At 36.5% G+C, this 17,485-nt stretch overlaps 1 protein-coding gene across 1 annotated transcript in view; it reads left to right on the top strand.

The window, feature by feature from the left end:
• The window catches only part of COL24A1 (collagen type XXIV alpha 1 chain), a 392,309-nt gene that overhangs the window by 105,300 nt on the left and 269,524 nt on the right, over positions 1-17,485 (top strand). The window contains exons 13-14 of the mRNA XM_060024757.1: positions 512-565; positions 2,616-2,660. Of these exons, the coding sequence (XP_059880740.1) occupies positions 512-565; positions 2,616-2,660 (99 nt within the window). The remainder of the gene's footprint in view (positions 1-511; positions 566-2,615; positions 2,661-17,485) is intronic.

Raw genomic sequence — 17,485 nt, 5'->3', positions numbered from 1 at the left:
GAAGTGAGGATATTAGTACTCATTGATTTGACCTACTGTGAAGACGAAATGAAGTAGTGTATATATAATAATGTGTATAAAGCCTTTAGCCAAGGTAAGTGTGCTAAGCATATGCTAAATATTAATAGTCATTTCATTCTCTGTGGTGTGTGTATAGGAACAGCATGAAATAGTGCACAAAATTAATGGATTGGTCCGCTGGAAATCTTGGTTCTGTTTCCTCTCATTCAGTGGTTCTTTACATAATGGATAGCAAATTTCTATTTTCTCCAGCTTAACTTTCTGTATATATTGAGTGGCATGTAAAATAATTTTATAAACTATAGAAATAGTGTACTTAAAATCAATTAAGTGTTATGTAAAACAAATACACATTTTTGTTGCACTATAATTTATAGGTTAGGAAATAAATATTTCCTATTACTAAGTTCCTTATCAGAAAACACAGCAAAAATGAATTCTTTATCTATTTTGGCTTTAATAGCATTTCTTTCTTTTTTCTTTGGGCCAGGGTTTTCCAGGTGACTTTGGAGACAGAGGCCCTGCAGGTCCTGATGGCAGTCCTGTGAGTAAATTGTGATGGTCCACCCTTGCAGTCTAACATCACTCAAGACTTCATAGCAACCGTACTTGCCATTCTCTCATTATCACATTCCTGACAAGCACTCTTGGCCAGAGAGTTTTGATACCACTGAGCACATTCCACTTTGTGGTTTTACAGCATGGGAAATAAGACAAAAGTGTTATAAATTCTGTTTTGAGAGATAATCATTAAAATTAATTATTTTGACCATGTTAAACATGACTGATTATTTAAAATATTAGAAGTATGCAATCACGATACTGACTTGTATATTTGTGGGGAGGGGCATGGGGAAAAAAGCCTTTCATGTACATCAAGGTACTAACAAGCCTCATGTAAAAATTGTGCATTTGGTGATTGCTCTTTTGGACTCAAACCTGTCATTGATCTACCTTACTTTTCAGTATTTTATAGAGAAGTCTTTTGGGGGGATTGTTTAGATATCTATGTTCAGATTAGGGAGTTAAAATTCTAAAATTAGTTTAATTATATTATCAAAGGATGATGATGGAATGCTGTTTTTTGACACTAGGCAGAAATGTCTTTACTTTTTACCCTCAAAATATGGCTGTCCCCCAATATATGTCATGTACACATTCTTTTCATAAGATTTTTAAGGTGAATTAGAATCAACTACTAAATCCTTGGATCGTAAATTAGGAATAGTTCCTATATTTAGACTATGTAAATTATTAGCATTTATACTTAAAGTGTTTGAAAATAGTTTCTTCTTTTATTTTTTTCTAAATTATAACTGTATTAGTTTATTCAGTGAATTTAGCAAAAGTTTTATTTGTTATAAGGCTTGGAACATAAAATAAGAGTAGAACTGATTTCCATACAAATTGTTAAAAAGTTGAATCATGTCTTAAGTAGAATGTTTATCATCTTATTCTTGCCCATCATTCTGGGGAGCTTCCCATTTCAGGCATAATAAAGTAAAGCATTATTTACATTTTTTCTTTAATACCATCTATGTCCTTGCATACCTAGTGTGAAGCCATCTTATTTAATGTTTTGTCAGTTAAATATACATGAAGTTTGTTAGGGTTGGACTCCTAACAATATTTAAAAATTTTCTCTTTGAAGTCTGCTGCTTATATTTAAAATATAATACTTCTGGAAGAACATTTGGAGTCTTCTTTAGAATGCAAGAATAAATTGGATATTTTCAGTTTATTGGTTTATTATTGTCTATATTTTATACTGTACTTTTGTTTCAAAACAGAATTTGAAATGCAAAAATAAAGGGAGGGTGTATTCTTACACTTTGTACCCTGTAAATGATGTAACTCTGACATGGAGTAGATTAGGAATTATCACAAAGACTATAATGATGATTCTAAGACTGTCACAAAGATCCATCATGAATCAACTGGAAAAATTTAGATAATTTAAAATCTCATACAAATAATTTAACAAAGTTGGTAATTTCTTACATTTGTATAGTACTTTAAGAAAATTTTCAAAAGCTCATATATATATATATATATATTAGAGTTTTATTATTAACTGTAATAATATATATATTACAGTTTTAATTCTTTACAAAGTGAAAACAAATATTACTATTTCAGTTTCATAAATGAGAAATTTAGAGAATTTAAGTAATGTACTTCAAAAGAGCTGATAGTGTTTTAAATCATCTGAAAATGTTCTTCTCACCTGACATGCTGACCACTTGTCTTTTCATACTACATATAGGCTAATTATGTTTATAATGCTGATTATTAATGGGATTCACTTCCTTTATTAGATACATAGGAGACACAGAGAAATCTATATCCTAGGCTAGGTGGTAGTCCTAGTATCTAAAAGCATGAAGCCAGGGCCACTTTTAAAGAATGTAAGCTGCCACCAGAGGTTTGCACTTCTTAGGAGGATGCATAAGAGTAGGGAAGTTGCAGAAGTTAGCTAAAAGAACGTAAATTTTGATATATGTTTTCCTAGAAATTTTTGTCTTCATCTTTAGAAAATACCCTTAGTAGTGTGGAATCATATTTAACCAATTTTGCACATTTCTCTTACTTAGGGACTTGTAGGTAGCATTGGTCCTCCGGGATTTCCTGGGCTTAGAGTGAGTATCAGATATCATCCTTCTTATCAAATATTTTTGTGTGTATTTATATTTGTTAGATGTGTTTTTAAAACTTTACAAAACTGAACAGTTTTAGTGTCATTGTTGAATATCAACCTTGCTCACATGTATTTCTCCACCAGATATGCAAATTAGACCAGTAGTATGAATTTAAAAATTAATTATACTTTAGGATACGCTGAAATAACAAATTTCTACAGGTTGATGTGTATGTGTATTTATCTTAAGGATACTTAATCAAGACTCAGTTTCTCCAGAAGTGTAAGACATAGAATAGCCACTTCTTTCCTTTGAGACAGTCTTTCATACCATCTGGTCTAGAGAGGCAGATAGGTCTAAACAAAAGCACATGATAACAGTAGGCTTTATGAAATAAAATTGAATAAATGGTTAGGAAAACCATCCTGGACAAAAGGTAGGAGCTGGACTTCACCAGTGCCATTAAACATTCTAATACCTAACTTATTCATTGTACTTAAAAAAAGTGACTATATTATTTGTTAACTTAATCAGTTTTTATACAGTGAATTCAACTCTTGAGTTTCACTGAAGTTTCTGATGTCAGCAAAGTACAGTTTAAAAGCAATTCTGTGGAGGCCAAAACAATGTAGTCCGGATATGTAGCTCTCTGATAAATTTTTGATTATTCATTGAAGTAAACAGACTGTTACTTTTGATATATCTTCATAAATATATTTCTCTCATCCAAGCTTCTGGTTCATGACAGGAAGTAAATTACAGATATTTTAGATAAATTTAGAGCCATATGCTTTAACATTGAGCTAGCTAAAGATAAGATTGACGTACTTTTATGACATGTAAGGAGCCTAATGAAAATAGAATCTTTAAACTATTTCTGTTCATCTAAAAGTAGGGCATGACCATTGGCTGAGGTAGAATTTTCTTTAAAAATCAATTTAGGGCTTCCCTGGTGGCACAGAGGTTAAGAACCCGCCTGCCAATGCAGGGGACACGGGTTCGAGCCCTGGTCCGGGAAGATTCCACATGCCACGGAGCAACTAAGCCCGTGTGCCACAACTACTGAGCTTGCGCTCTAGAGACCACAAGCCACAACTACTGATCCTGCGTGCCACAACTACAGAAGCCCACGCACCTAGAGCCTGTGCTCCACAACAAGAGAAGCCACCACAATGAGAGGCCCACGCACCGCAACGAAGAGTAGCCTCTGCTCACCGCAACTAGAGAAAGCCCGCGCACAGCAACAAAGACCCAATGCAGCCAAAAATTTTTTTTAAATTAATTAATTAATTTAAAAAATCAATTTAGAGCTTGCTCTATTATGTGAAGTAGGTAATTAAGACTCTAGAGTTTTGTGCCATAAATTATAGCTATGGTATTTTTAGCTTGAACTTGAACACAGGTCCTCTGACTCCAAATTTAATGTTGTTTCCCCACCTTAACTGCCCCAAGTCAGAAGGTGGCAGCTAGGCCAAAGGAGTAAGTCAGGAGTTCATTTATTGGAACTGTGGTAAAAATCATCATGAACTGTGGTAAAAATGGTAAAAATCAACACGATTTAACTTGCCCATTTGAGATGGCAAGAATATAGAATAAAGTGTTAAGGAACCTGAGTAAGTCTAGGACATTTAAAGTTTTCTCTTTCATAATAATATTAGTATAGTAATTATAATAAAATCAGCAATAACAGCTCACTTTCATTTAGTATTTTCTATGTGCTAGTCACATGGGTTAGGTCATTTAATTCTCAGAACAACCTAAGACCACTTAGCTTATAAACGTTGAGCCCGGATTTGAAGCCAGATGACGTACATCCAGAGTCTAGAATTCTCTCTATTGTGCTATACCACCTCCTTAAAACTTACAATACCTTAAAATATATACTATCTTAAGAGATTTCTTTAGACGTCATGAGAAGCTCTATGTGAAGGTGGAACCCAAAGAACCAACTTTTTTTCTCTGAACTTAGAATAGGGCTAAACCTGTAAGTGGTAGTCACTGGTCCTATCAGTGGGGAGAGACAGGAAGTAGGGGAAGAGAATTGGACCCCAAAGATACTCTTTGTGCATTCTTGATTTAACCTATTAGCATTAAATTGGTTAGCTCCAAAGTTCTGTTATTATGCTTAAGATCAAGACCAAAATTCAACATGGTGGTTCTTCTCTGCATCTTGAGAACATACTCTGTGCACTAGCAAAGCTGTTTGTTCTCAGATGTCATGCAGCCTCCCTACTACATGGCCTTTGCACCTGTTTGTCTACCTGAAACACTTTACCTTTACTTTTCTGACTAATATTTAACTCTTACTCATCTTTCAGTGCCAGGACTTAAAACAGTTTCTGACACATAATAATGCTCAGTAAAAATGGGCTTTCTGTCCTTTCCCTTTCTCCACTCACTCTTTGGTAGGTGCGCAGAGATTCTACAGAAATGAAAATGGCTAATGACACTAACAGTCATTTTTGTAGTCATCATCTCTTCTGCAGTGACATAGATGGCACCTTATACTTTTCAAAGTACTTTCACATGTGTATCTCATTTGTAAAGTAGGTAGAGCAGGTATTATTACTTCCTCTATTCTACATTTATTAAAAATTTTAATCAAAATAATGTGAGCACCTACTGTGTATCAAATGCTGAATTAGATGCTAGACCTAAAATTACAAATTAAGAGTTCTGTTTTGGGCAGCTTTATAATCTAATGGCAATACCATACAATATGATTACTGCTATAATGGACTAAAGTAAAGCCACTGAGAATGGAGCAATTTGTGTTATAGCAGAAAGTCAGAATACGCTTCACAAAGGAGGTGTCTTTTAAGCTGTTCTGAAGATGATATATGAGTGGTGGTGGACTGGAAAAGGGAAAAGGGCTCTTAGGCAGAAGAACGCTGTATTCAAATGCACAGAAGAGGGGGAAACTGGAATGTTTGGGAAATGAAAAGAGGAGTAGCAGCATGGCAGCTTAGGAGGTATGGGGTGATGGGAGCAGAATGGAAGGAGATGAGGTTTTGTAGACAATTGAGAAAGATTATGTGAACTTTTGTGTTTCCTAGTAAACAGCTTATCTGTTTGCCCAGAACTACAGCCTCTGCTTTATCTCTCAGGTGTTCCCTTCCAGCAGATATAGTTTCTGACAAGAGATGATACTGCTTTCTTTAAATTTTTTTTTTCCATGCAGTTGATTCTTATTCTCATTTGGTTTCTTAATTAGTGACAGTGATTATCGCCTGTGAGTGGGTGGGAATGGTTGAAAAGCCCAATATGGAATTCAGTCTTTTCCACTATGTGTTCACTCATGCACTGTGATTGGCCAGTGGCTGCTGTTTTGCACAAAGAACCTTTCCTTGGGTCTTTCTGTTTCTTTGACTGACTTTGACTCAAAAGTTCTCTGTTAGTTGTCACTGTGTGGGAGGCTTTTTTGCCTCTGTCACTATATCCCTGACACCCTCAGCTAAACTCTTACACATGAAATTATTCCTTCTGTCTATTCCATCTTCTTATGGAAGAGAAGTGTGGTAGGTAGGTAGTGCTGAAGGACTTTCAGGTTATCTTTGTGGAACTGAAAACAGCTATTAACCTATCATGGATCACTTTCAGAGGGCTATAGTTTTTTAGGAATAGGATTTTCCATGCAACTTGTGACATGCCACAAAATGTCTTACGTTGCTTGGAAGTTTCTATACCCATACCATTTTACTTTCTAATTCTTCATTTTTCTAAGTCTTTTATAATGAATAATTTTTTATTTAATAGATCTTTCTTGGAGTATAATTGCTTCACAATACTGTGTTAGTTCTGTTGGGGATATCCCCAGCAGAATATGGGGATATCCCCATATCCCCTCCCTCTTGAGTCTCCTTCCCACCCTTCCTATCCCACCCCTCTAGGTGATCACAAAGCACTGAGCTGATCTCCCTGTGCAATGCTGCTGCTTCCCACTAGCTAACTGTTTTACTTTTGGGAGTGTGTATATGTTGATGTTACACTCACTTCGCCCCAGCTTCTCCCTCCCTCTCCATGTCCTCAAGTCCATTCTCTATCTCTACATCTTTATTCCTGCCCTGCCACTATGTTCATGAGTACCATTTTTTAATTTTTAGATTTCATATGTATGCATTAGCATATGGTATTTGTTTTTCTCTTTCTGACTTAATCACTCTGTATGACAGACTCTAGGTCCATCTACCTCACTACAAATAACTCAATTTTGTTTCTTTTTATGGCTGAATAATATTCCATTGTATATATGTGCAACATCATTATCCATTCATCTGTTGATAGACATTTAGGTTGCTTCCATGTCCTGGCTATTGTAAATAGTGCTGCAATGAACATTATGGTACATGTCTCTTTTTGACTTATGATTTTCTCAGGGTATGCCCAGTAGTGGGATTGCTGGGTCATATGATAGTTCTATTTTTTGTTTTTTTGGGTTTTATTGTTTTTATTTTTTAACATCTTTATTAGAGTATAATTGCTTTACAATGGTGTGTCAGTTTCTGCTTTATAACAAAGTGCATCAGTTATACATATGCATATGTCCCCATATCTCTTCCCTCTTGCGTCTCCCTCCCTCCCACCCTCCCTATCCCACCCCTCTAGGTGGTCACAAAGCACTGAGCTGATCTCCCTGTGCTATGCAGCTGGTTCCCACTAGCTATCTATTTTACGTTTGGTAGTGTATATATGTCCATGCCACTCTCTCACTTTCTCCCAGCTTACCCTTCCCCCTCCCCATATCCTCAGGTCCATTCTCTAGTAGGTCTGCCTCCTTATTCCCCTCTTGCCCCTAGGTTCTTCTGACCATTTTCTTTTTTTTTCTATTTTTTTAGATTCCATATATATGTGTTAGCATATGGTATTTGTTTTTCTGTCTCTGACTTACTTCACTCTGTATGACAGACTCTAGGTCCATATACCTCACTACAAATAACTCAGTTTTGTTCCTTTTTATGGCTGAGTAATATTCCGTTGTATATATGTGCCACATCTTCTTTATCCATTCATCTGTTGATGGACACTTAGGTTGCTTCCATGTCCTGGCTATTGTAAATAGAGCTGCAATGAACATTTTGGTACATGACTCTTTTTGAATCATGGTTTTCTTAGGGTGTATGCCCTGAGAAAGTAGTGGGATTGCTGGGTCATATGGTAGTTCTATTTTTTGTTTTCTAAGGAACCTCCATACTGTTCTCCATAGTGATTGTATCAATTTACATTCCCACCAACAGTGCAGGAGGGTTCCCCTTTCACCACACCCTCTCCAGCATTTACTGTTTCTAGATTTTTTAATAATGGCCATTCTGACCTGTATGGGGTGATACCTCATTGTAGTTTTGATTTGCATTTTTCTAATAATTAGGGATGTTGAGCATATTTTCATGTGCCTCTTGGCCATCTGTATGTCTTCTTTGGAGAAATGTTTACTTAGATCTTCTGCCCATTTTTTACTTGGATTGTTTGTTTTTTTGATACTGAGCTCCATGAGCTCTTTGTATATTTTGGAGATTAATCCTTGGTCCGTTGTTTCATTTGCAAATATTTTCTCCCATTCTGAGGGTTGTCTTTTTAATCTTATTTATGGTTTCCTTTGCTGTGCAAAAGCTTTTAAGTTTCATTAGGTCCCATTTTTTTATTTTTGTTTTTATTTCCATTAGTCTAGGAGGTGGGTCAAAAAGGATCTTGCTGTGTGGTTTATGTCAAAGAGTGTTTTTCCTATGTTTTCCTCTAAGAGTTTTATAGTGTCTGACCTTACATTTAGGTCTTTAATCTATTTGGAGTTTATTTTTGTGTATGGTCTTAGGGAGTGTTCTAATTTCATTCTTTTACATGTAGCTGTCCAGTTTTCCCAGCACCACTAATTGAAGAGGCTGTCTTTTCTCTACTGTATATTCTTGCCTTCTTTATCAAAAATAAGGTGACCACATGTGCCTGGGTTTATTTCTGGGCTTTCTGTCCTGTAATATTGATCTATATTTCTGGTTTTGTGCCAGTACCATACTGTCTTGATTACTGTAGCTTTTTAGTATAGTTTGCAGTTGGGTAGCCTGATTCCTCCAGCTCTGTTTTTCTTTCTCAAGATTGTTTTGGCTATTTGGGATCTTTTGTGTTTCCATAAGAATTGTAAAATTTTTTGTTCTAGTTCTGTCAAGAATGCCATTGGTAGTTTCATAAGGATTGCATTGAATCTGTAGATTGCTTTGGGTGGTATAGTCATTTTCACAATATTGATTCTTCCAGTCTAAGAATGTGGTATATTTCTCCACTTGTTCATGTCATCTTTGATTTCTTTCATCAGTGTTTTATAGTTTTCTGAGTACAAGTCTTTTATCTCCTTAGGTAGGTTTATTCCTAGGTATTTTATTCTTTTTGTTGTGATGGTAAATGAGATTGTTTCCTTAATTTCTCTTTCTGATTTTTTCATTGTTAGTGTATAGGAATGCCAGAGATTTCTGTGCATTAATTTTGTGTCCTGCAACCTTACCAAATTCATTGATTAGTTCTAGTAGTTTTCTGGTGGCATCTTTAGGATTTTCTCTGTATAGTATTATGTCATTTGCAAACAGTGACAGTTTTACTTCTTCTTTTCCAATTTGTATTTCTTTTTCTTCTCTTATTGCCATGCCTACAGCTTCCAAAACTATGTTGAATAAGAGTGGTGAGAATGGGCATCCTTGTCTTGTTCCTTATCTTAGTGGAAATAGTTTTTCACCATTGAGTATGATGCTTGCTGTGGGTTTGTCATATATGGCCTTTATTATGTTGAGGTAGGTTCCCTCTCTGCGCATTTTTTGGAGAGTTTTTATCATAAATGGATGTTGAATTTTGTCAGAAGCTTTTTCTGCATCTATTGAGATGATCATATCGTTTTTATCCTTCAATTTGTTAATATGGTGTATCACATTGTTTGATTTGTGTATACTGAAGAATCCTTGCATCCTTGGGATAAATCCCACTTGATCATGGTATATGATCCTTTTAATATGTTGTAGGATTCGATTTGCTAGTATTTTGTTGAGGATTTTTGTATCTATGTTCATCAGTCATATTGGTCTATAATTTTTCTTTTTTGTGATACCTTTTTCTGGTTTTGGTATCAGGGTCATGGTGGCTTCGTAGAATGAATTTGGGAGTGTTTCTCCCTCTGCAATTTTTTGGAAGAGTTTGAGAAGGATCAGTGTTAGCTCTTCTCTAAATGTTTGATAGAATTCGCCTGTGAAGCCATCTGGTCCTGGACTTTTGTTTGTTGGAAGATTTTAACTACAGTTTTAATTTAATTACTTGTGATAGGTCTTTCTGTGTTTTTTAATTCTTCATGGTTCTGTCTTGGAAAACTGTACCTTTCCAAGTATTTGTCCATTTCTTCGTGGTTGTCCATTTTATAAGCATATAGTTGTTTGTAGTAGTCTCTTATCATCCTTTGTATTTCCATTGTGTCATTTGTGATTTCTCCTTTTTCATTTATAATTTTATTGATTTGCATCCTCTCTGTTTTTCTTGATGAGTCTGGCTAATGGTTTATCAATTTTGTTTATCTTCTCAAAGAGTCAGCTTTTAGTTTTATTGATCATTGCTATTGTTTTCTTCGTTTCTGTTGCATTTATTTCTGCTCTGAAGTTTATGATTTCTTTCCTTCTTCTGACTTTGGGTTTTCCTTGTTCTTCTTTCTCTAGTTGTTTTAAGTGTACAGTTAGATTGTTTATTTGAGATTTTTCTTGTTTCTTGAGGTGAGATTGAATTGCTATAAACTTCCCTCTTAGAATTGCTTTTGCTGTGTCCAATAGGTTTTGGGTTGTTGTGTTTTTGTTATCATTTGTTTCTATGTATTTTTTAAATTTCTTCTTTTGTTGTCTTCAGTGATCGCTTGGTTATTTAGGAGCACACTGTTTAGCCTCCATGTATTTGTGTTTTTTACAGGTTTTTTTTCCTGTAATTGATTTCCAGTCTCATAGCATTGTGGTCAGAAAAGATGCTTGATATGATTTCACTTTTTTTAAATTTTCTGAGGCTTGATTTGTGACCAGCATGTGGTCTATCCTGGAGAATGTTCTTTGTGCGCTTGAGAAGAAAGTGTATTCTGCCACTTTTGGGTGGAATGTTCTATAAGTATCAATTAAATCTATCTGGTTTATTGTGTCATTTAAAGCTTGTGTTTCCTTATTTATCTTCTGTCTGGATGATCTGTCCATTGGTGAAAGTGGGATGTTGTTAAAGTCCCCTACCATTATTGTGTTACTGTCAATTTCTCCTTTCATGGTTGTTAGCATTTGCCTTATGTATTGAGGTGCTCCTATGTTGGGTGCATAAACATTTATAATTGTTACATCTTCTTCTTGGATTCATGCTTTGATCATTATGTAGTATCCCTCATCTCTTGTAGCAGTCTTTATTTTAAAGTCTATTTTATCTTATAGGATTATCACTACTCCAGCTTTCTTTTGATTTCCATTTGCATGGAATATCTTTCTCCATCCCCTCACTTTCAGTCTGTATGTGTCCCTAGGTCTGAAGTGGGTCTCTTGTAGACAGCATATATATGGGTCTTGTTTTTGTATCTGTTCAGCCAGTCTGTGTCTTTTGGTTAGAGCATTTAATCCATTTACATTCAAGGTTATTATTCAATATGTATGTTCCTATTACCATTTTCTTAATTTTTGAGGGTTTGTTTTTATGGGTCTTTTTCTTCTGTTGTGTTTCCCTCCTAGAGAAGTTTCTTTAGCATTTGTTGTAAAGCTGGTTTGATGGTGCTGAATTCTCTTAGCTTTTGCTTGTTTGAAAAGCTATTGATTTCTCTGTCAAATCTGAATGAGATCCTTGCTAGGTAGTGTAATCTTGGTTGTAGGTTTTTCTCTTTCATCATTTTAAGTATGTCCTGCCACTCCCTTCTGGCCTGCAGAGTTTCTGCTGAAAAATCAGCCGATAACCTTATGGGGTTTCCTTTGTATGTTATTTTTTGTTTTCCCCTTGCTACTTTTAATATTTTTTCTTTGAACGTAATTTTTGGTAGTTTGATTAATATGTGTCTTGGTGTGTTTCTCCTAGAGTTTATCCTGTATGCGACTCTCTGCATTTCCTAGACTTGGCTGACTATCTGCTTTCCCATGTTAGGGAAGTTTTCAACTATACTCTCTTCAAATATTTTCTCAGACCCTTTCTTTTTCTCTTCTTCTTCTGCGACCCCTATAATTTGAATGTTTATGCCTTTAGTGTTGTTCCAGAGGTCTCTGAGATTGTCTTCAATTCTTTTCCTTCTTTTTTCTTTGTTCTGCTCGTAGGCAGTTATTTCCACGATTTCATCTTCTAGCTCAGTTATTCGTTCTTCTGCCTCAGTTATTCTGTTATTGATTCCTTCTAGTGTATTTTTCATTTCAGTTATTGTTGTTCATTTCAGTTTGTTCTTTTAGGTCTTCTGGTCTTTGTTAAACATTTCTTGTATTTTCTCGGTACATGCCTCCATTCTGTTTCTGAGAGTCTGGATCATCTTTAGTACCATTATTCTGAATTCCTTTTCAGTTAGATTGCCTTTCCTCTTCATTTATTGGTCTTGTAGGTTTTTACTTTGCTCCTTCATCTGTGACATATTTTTTTGCCATCTCATTTTTTTTTTTTTTTTGGTGAGTTGGATTGTGGTCCTGTCTTACTGGTTGTTTGCCCTGAGTCTTCCAACACTGATGTTTGTGAGCTGTTGGGTAAAACTGGGTATTGGGGCTGAGATGAGGACCTCTGGCAGACCTCACTCTGATGAATATTCCCTGGGGTCTGAGGTTCTCTGTTAGTCCAGTGGTTCACACTCGGAGCTCCCATCCCAGGAGCTTCGGCCCAAACCCAGGCTCATGAACCAAGGTCCCACAAGTTGCAAAGGGCAGAAAAAACAAAGTGGGGGAACAATAACAAAGTAAAAAATAAAATTAGAGTAGGATACTAACAGATATGTTAGAAAGAATATAAAAATAAAAATATACTTGAAACAACAACCAGAAGGTAAAACAGAACCAAAGTAGTAAAAAAAAAAAAAAAAAAGAGGAAAAACAAAGAAAAAAAAAAGATGGAAAAGACATTGGCTATGGATGTTGGAGGACAGGGCCTATGCTTGGGATCCACAGGGCTTGAAAAGGTCCTGTGGGGGAGTGGGGGTGGGGCTTAGGCTCTACAGAACAGAAGGGGCCCAGGCGTGCCTCCTGCCTCTGGTGTCAGAGGGTGGGGGACCCCCCCTGCAATCCCAGCAGGCTTCCTGGGTTCCAGTGGGTGGAGTGCTCTCCCTCTGCTCCTCTCCTGCTCTTCTGGTCCTGGAGGGCACCTCCTGCTTGCCTTTCCTGCTCTCCCTCCTGTTCCCCAAGGACCCACGTGGCCTGGACCTCCTGTTCTCCCTGGCCTCCCTCCTATGCCCCCAGGAGCAATGAGGCCCACAGGGGGCCTCTGAGGGCATAGGACCTGGCCTTTGAGAGCTGGTCAGACTTCCCCAGCCGATTGGGAAGGGGAAACGCTGTGCATGCTCCCTCCTGATCTGAGCCCCCAAGGGTCCCTCCAGGCATGGGAACCCCTCCCCACTCTCAGCCAACCCTAGAGGCACTGGTCCTTTCCAGCCTCCACTTCTACTGCCCCCTCAGTCCTGCCACATCCTACTGGTTCGCTTGGGGGTTCCACCAATCTCCTTGGACGTCAGGGTCCACCACCAGCGTCCGGCAGGTGCCCTACTTGTGGGGAGACACAACCTCTGTGACTTTGCACACCACCATCTTGACTCCGCCCTGAATATGTTTTTTGATACCTTCTGAAACTTACTATTTTGTGATTTTTCTTTCAGAGCCACTAAAAAGTAAAATAGCATATTGTGCATACAAAGTACATTCATCTGAACATGCCAGACTGTGCACAGTAATATGTTTTCTGAAACAAAAATTTAGGATATTGTGTATAGAAAAAACAACAGGACAATAAAGAAATATTTGTTTGTTTTTACGATATTCCTTTCCATTCCTTACATGAATTGTTGCTGTATAATTTCCACACAGAGATGTTTATTGTATTTTTTTAACATCTTTATTGGAGTATAATTGGTTTACAATGTTATGTTAGTTTCTGCTGTATAACAAAGTGAATCAGCTATATGTATACATACATCCGCATATCCCATCTCTCCCACCCTCCCTATGCAACCCCTCTAGGTGGTCAGAGAGCACCTAGCTGATCTCCCTGTGCTATGCGGCTGCTTCCCACTAGGTATCTGATTTACATTTGGTAATATGTATATGTCAGTGCTACTCTCTCACTTTGTCGCAGCTTACCCTTCCCCCTCCCTGTGTCCTCAAGTCCATTCTCTACATCTGCATCTTTATTTCTGTCCTGCCCCGAGGTCTGTCAGAACTAATTTTTTTTTACATTCCATATATATGTGTTAGCATACTGTATTCGTTTTTCTCTTTCTGACTTCACTCTGTATGACAGATTCTAGGTCCATCCACATCTCTACAGATGACGTAATTTCGTTCCTTTTTATGGCTGAGTAATATTCCATTGTATGCACGTACCACATCTTTATCCATTCATCTGTCATTGGACATTTAGGTTGTTTCCATGTCCTGGCTATTGTAAATAGTGCTGCAGTGAACATTGGGGTGCATTTGTCCTTTTGAATTATGTTTTTTTCAGGGTATAGGCCCAGTAGTGGAATTGCTGGGTCATATGGTAGTTCTAGTTTCAGTTTTTTAAGGCACCTTCATACTCTTCTCCATAGAGGCTGTATCAATTTACATTCCTACCAACAGTGCAAGAGAGTTCCCTTTTCTCCACACCCTCTCCAGCATTTACTGTTTGTAGATTTTTTGATGATGGCCCTTCTGACCTGTGTGAGGTGATAGCTCATTGTAGTTTTGATTTGAGTTTCTCTAATGGTTAGTGATGTTGAGCATCCTTCATGTGTTTTTTGGCCATCTCTATGCCTTCTTTGGAGAAATGTCTATTTAGGTCTTATGACCATATTTGGATTGGTTTGTTTGTTTTTTGATATTGGTCTGTATGAGCTGCTTGTATATTTTGGAGATTAATCCTTTGTCAGTTGCTTCATTTGAAAATATTTTCTCCCATTCTGAGGGTTGTCTTTTGGTCTTGTTTATGGTTTCCTTTGCTGGCAAAAGCTTTTAAGTTTCATTAGGTCCCATTTGTTTATTTTTGTTTTTATTTCCATTTCTCTAGGAGGTGGGTCAGAAAGGATCTTGTTGTGATTTATGTCATAGAGTGCTCTGCCTATGTTTTCCTCTAAGAGTTTTATAGTGTCTGGCCTTACATTTAGGTCTTTAATCCATTTTGAGTTTATTTTTGTGTATGGTGTTAGGAAGTGTTCTAATTTCATTCTTTTACATGTAGCTGTCCAGTTTTCCCAGCACCACTTATTGAAGAGGCTGTCTTTTCTCCATTGTATATTCTTGCCTCCTTTATCAAAGATAAAGTGACAGTATGTGCATGGGTTTATCTCTGGGCTTTCTATCCTGTTCCATTAATCTATATTTGTTTTTGTGCCAATACCATACTGTCTTGATTGCTGTAAATTTGTAATATAGTCTGAAGTTTGGAAGCCTGATTCCTCTGGCTCCATTTTTCTTTCTCAAGGTTACTTTGGCACTTCAGGATCTTGTGTGTTTCCATACAAATTGTGAAATTTTTTGTTCTAGCTCTGTGAAAAACGCCACTGGTAGTTTGATAGGGATTGCATTGAATCTATAGATTGCTTTAGATAGTATAGTCATCTTCCCAATATTGATTCTTCCAGTTCAAGAACGTGGTATATCTCTCCATCTGTTTGTCTCATCTTTAATTTCTTTCATCAGTGTTTTATAGTTTTCTGCATATAGGTCTTCTGTCTCCTTATGTAGGTTTATTCCTAGGTATTTTATTCTTTTTCTTGCAATGGTAAATGGGAGTGTTTCCTTATTTTGTCTTTCAGATTTTTTATCATTACTCTATAGAGATTCAGGAGATTTCTGTGCATTAATTTTGTATCCTGCTACTTCACCAAATTCATTGATTAGCTCTAGTAGTCTTCTGGTAGCATCTCTAGGATTTTCTATGTACAGTATCATGTCATCTGCAAAAAAGTGACAGTTTTACTTCTTATTTTCCATTATGGATTCTTTTTATTTCATTTTCTTCTCTGATTTCTGTGGCTAAAACTTCCAAAACTATGTTGAATAATAGTGGTGAGAGTGGGAAACCTTGTCTTGTTCCTGATTTTAGGGGAAATGGTTTCAGTTTTTCACCATTGAGGATGATGTTGGCTGTTGGTTTGTCATATATGGCCTTTATTATGTTGAGGTAGCTTCCCTCTGTGCTTACTTTCTGGAGAGTTTTTATCATAAATGGGTGTTGAATTTTGTCAAAAGCTTTTTCTGCATCTATTGAGATGATCTTATGGTTTTTCTCCTTCAATTTTTTAATTTTCTCCTTCAATTTGTTAATTAATGGTGTATCACATTGATTGATTAGCATATACTGAAGAATCCTTGCATTCCTGGGATAAACCCCACTTGATCATGGTGTATGATCCTTTTAATGTGCTGTTGGATTCTGTTTTCTAGTATTTTGTTGAGGATTTTTGCATCTATGTTCATCAGTGGTATTAGCCTGTAGTTTTCTTTTCTTGTGACATCTTTATCCGATTTTGGTATCAGGGTGCTGGTGGCCTCGTAGAATGAGTTTGGGAGTGTTCCTCACTCTGCTATTTTTTAGAATACTTTGAGAATGATAGGTGATAGCTCTTCTCTGACTGTTTGATAGAATTCCCCTGTGAATCTATCTTGTCCTGGGCTTTTGTTTGTTGGAAGATTTTTAGTCATAGTCTCAATTACAGTGCTTGAGATTGATCTGTTTATATTTTCTATTTCTTCCTGGTTCAGTCTTGGAAGGGTGTGCTTTTCTAAGAATTTGTGCATTTCTTCCAGGTTGTCCATTTTATTGGCATAGAGTTGATTGTAGTAATCTTTCATGATCCTTTGTATTTCTGCAGAGTCAGTTCTTACTTCTTCTTTTTCATTTCTAATTCTATTGATTTGAGTGTTCTCCCTTTTCTGGCTAGTGGCTTATCAATTTTGTTTATCTTCCCAGATATCCAGCTTTTAGTTTTATTGACTTTGCTATTGTTTCCTTCATTTCTTTTTCATTTATTTCTGCTCTTATCTTTATGATTTCTTTCCTTCTATTGACTTTGGGTTTTGTTTGTTCTTCTTTCTCTAGTTGCTTTAGGTGTAAGGTGAGGTTGTTTATTTGAGATGTTTCTGGTTTCCTGAGGTAGGATTGTATAGCTCTAAACTTCCCTCTTAGAACTGCTTTTGCTGCATCCCATAGGTTTTGGGTCATCGTGTTTTCATTGCCGTTTGTTTCTAGGTATTTTTTGATATCCTCTTTGATTTCTTCAGTGATCTCTTGGCTATTTAGTAGTGTATTGTTTAGCCTCGATGAGTTTGTATTATTTACAGTTGTTTTCCTGTAATTGTGTTGTTGTAGGAAAAGATACTTGATACAATTTCAATTTTCTTAAATGTACCAAGGCTCATTTGGTGACCCAATCTATGATCTATCCTGGAGAATGTTCCTTGAGCACTTGAAAAGAAAGTGTATTCTGTTGTTTTTGGTGGAATGTCCTGTAAATATCAGTTAAGTCCATCTGGTCTACTGTATCATTTAAAACTTGTGTTTCCTTATTTATTTTCATTTTGGATGATCTGTCCATTTGTGGAAGTGGGGTGTTAAAGTCTCCTTCTATTACAGTGTTACTGTCGATTTCCCCTTTTGGACTGTTAGCATTTGCCTTATGTATTGAGGTGCTCCTA

Source organism: Delphinus delphis, chromosome 1 (assembly GCF_949987515.2).
Source record: "Delphinus delphis chromosome 1, mDelDel1.2, whole genome shotgun sequence".
Classification (NCBI taxonomy): domain Eukaryota; kingdom Metazoa; phylum Chordata; class Mammalia; order Artiodactyla; family Delphinidae; genus Delphinus; species Delphinus delphis.
The sequence above is the reverse complement of the archived record's forward strand: the minus strand, read 5'-3'. Positions and strand labels throughout refer to the sequence as shown.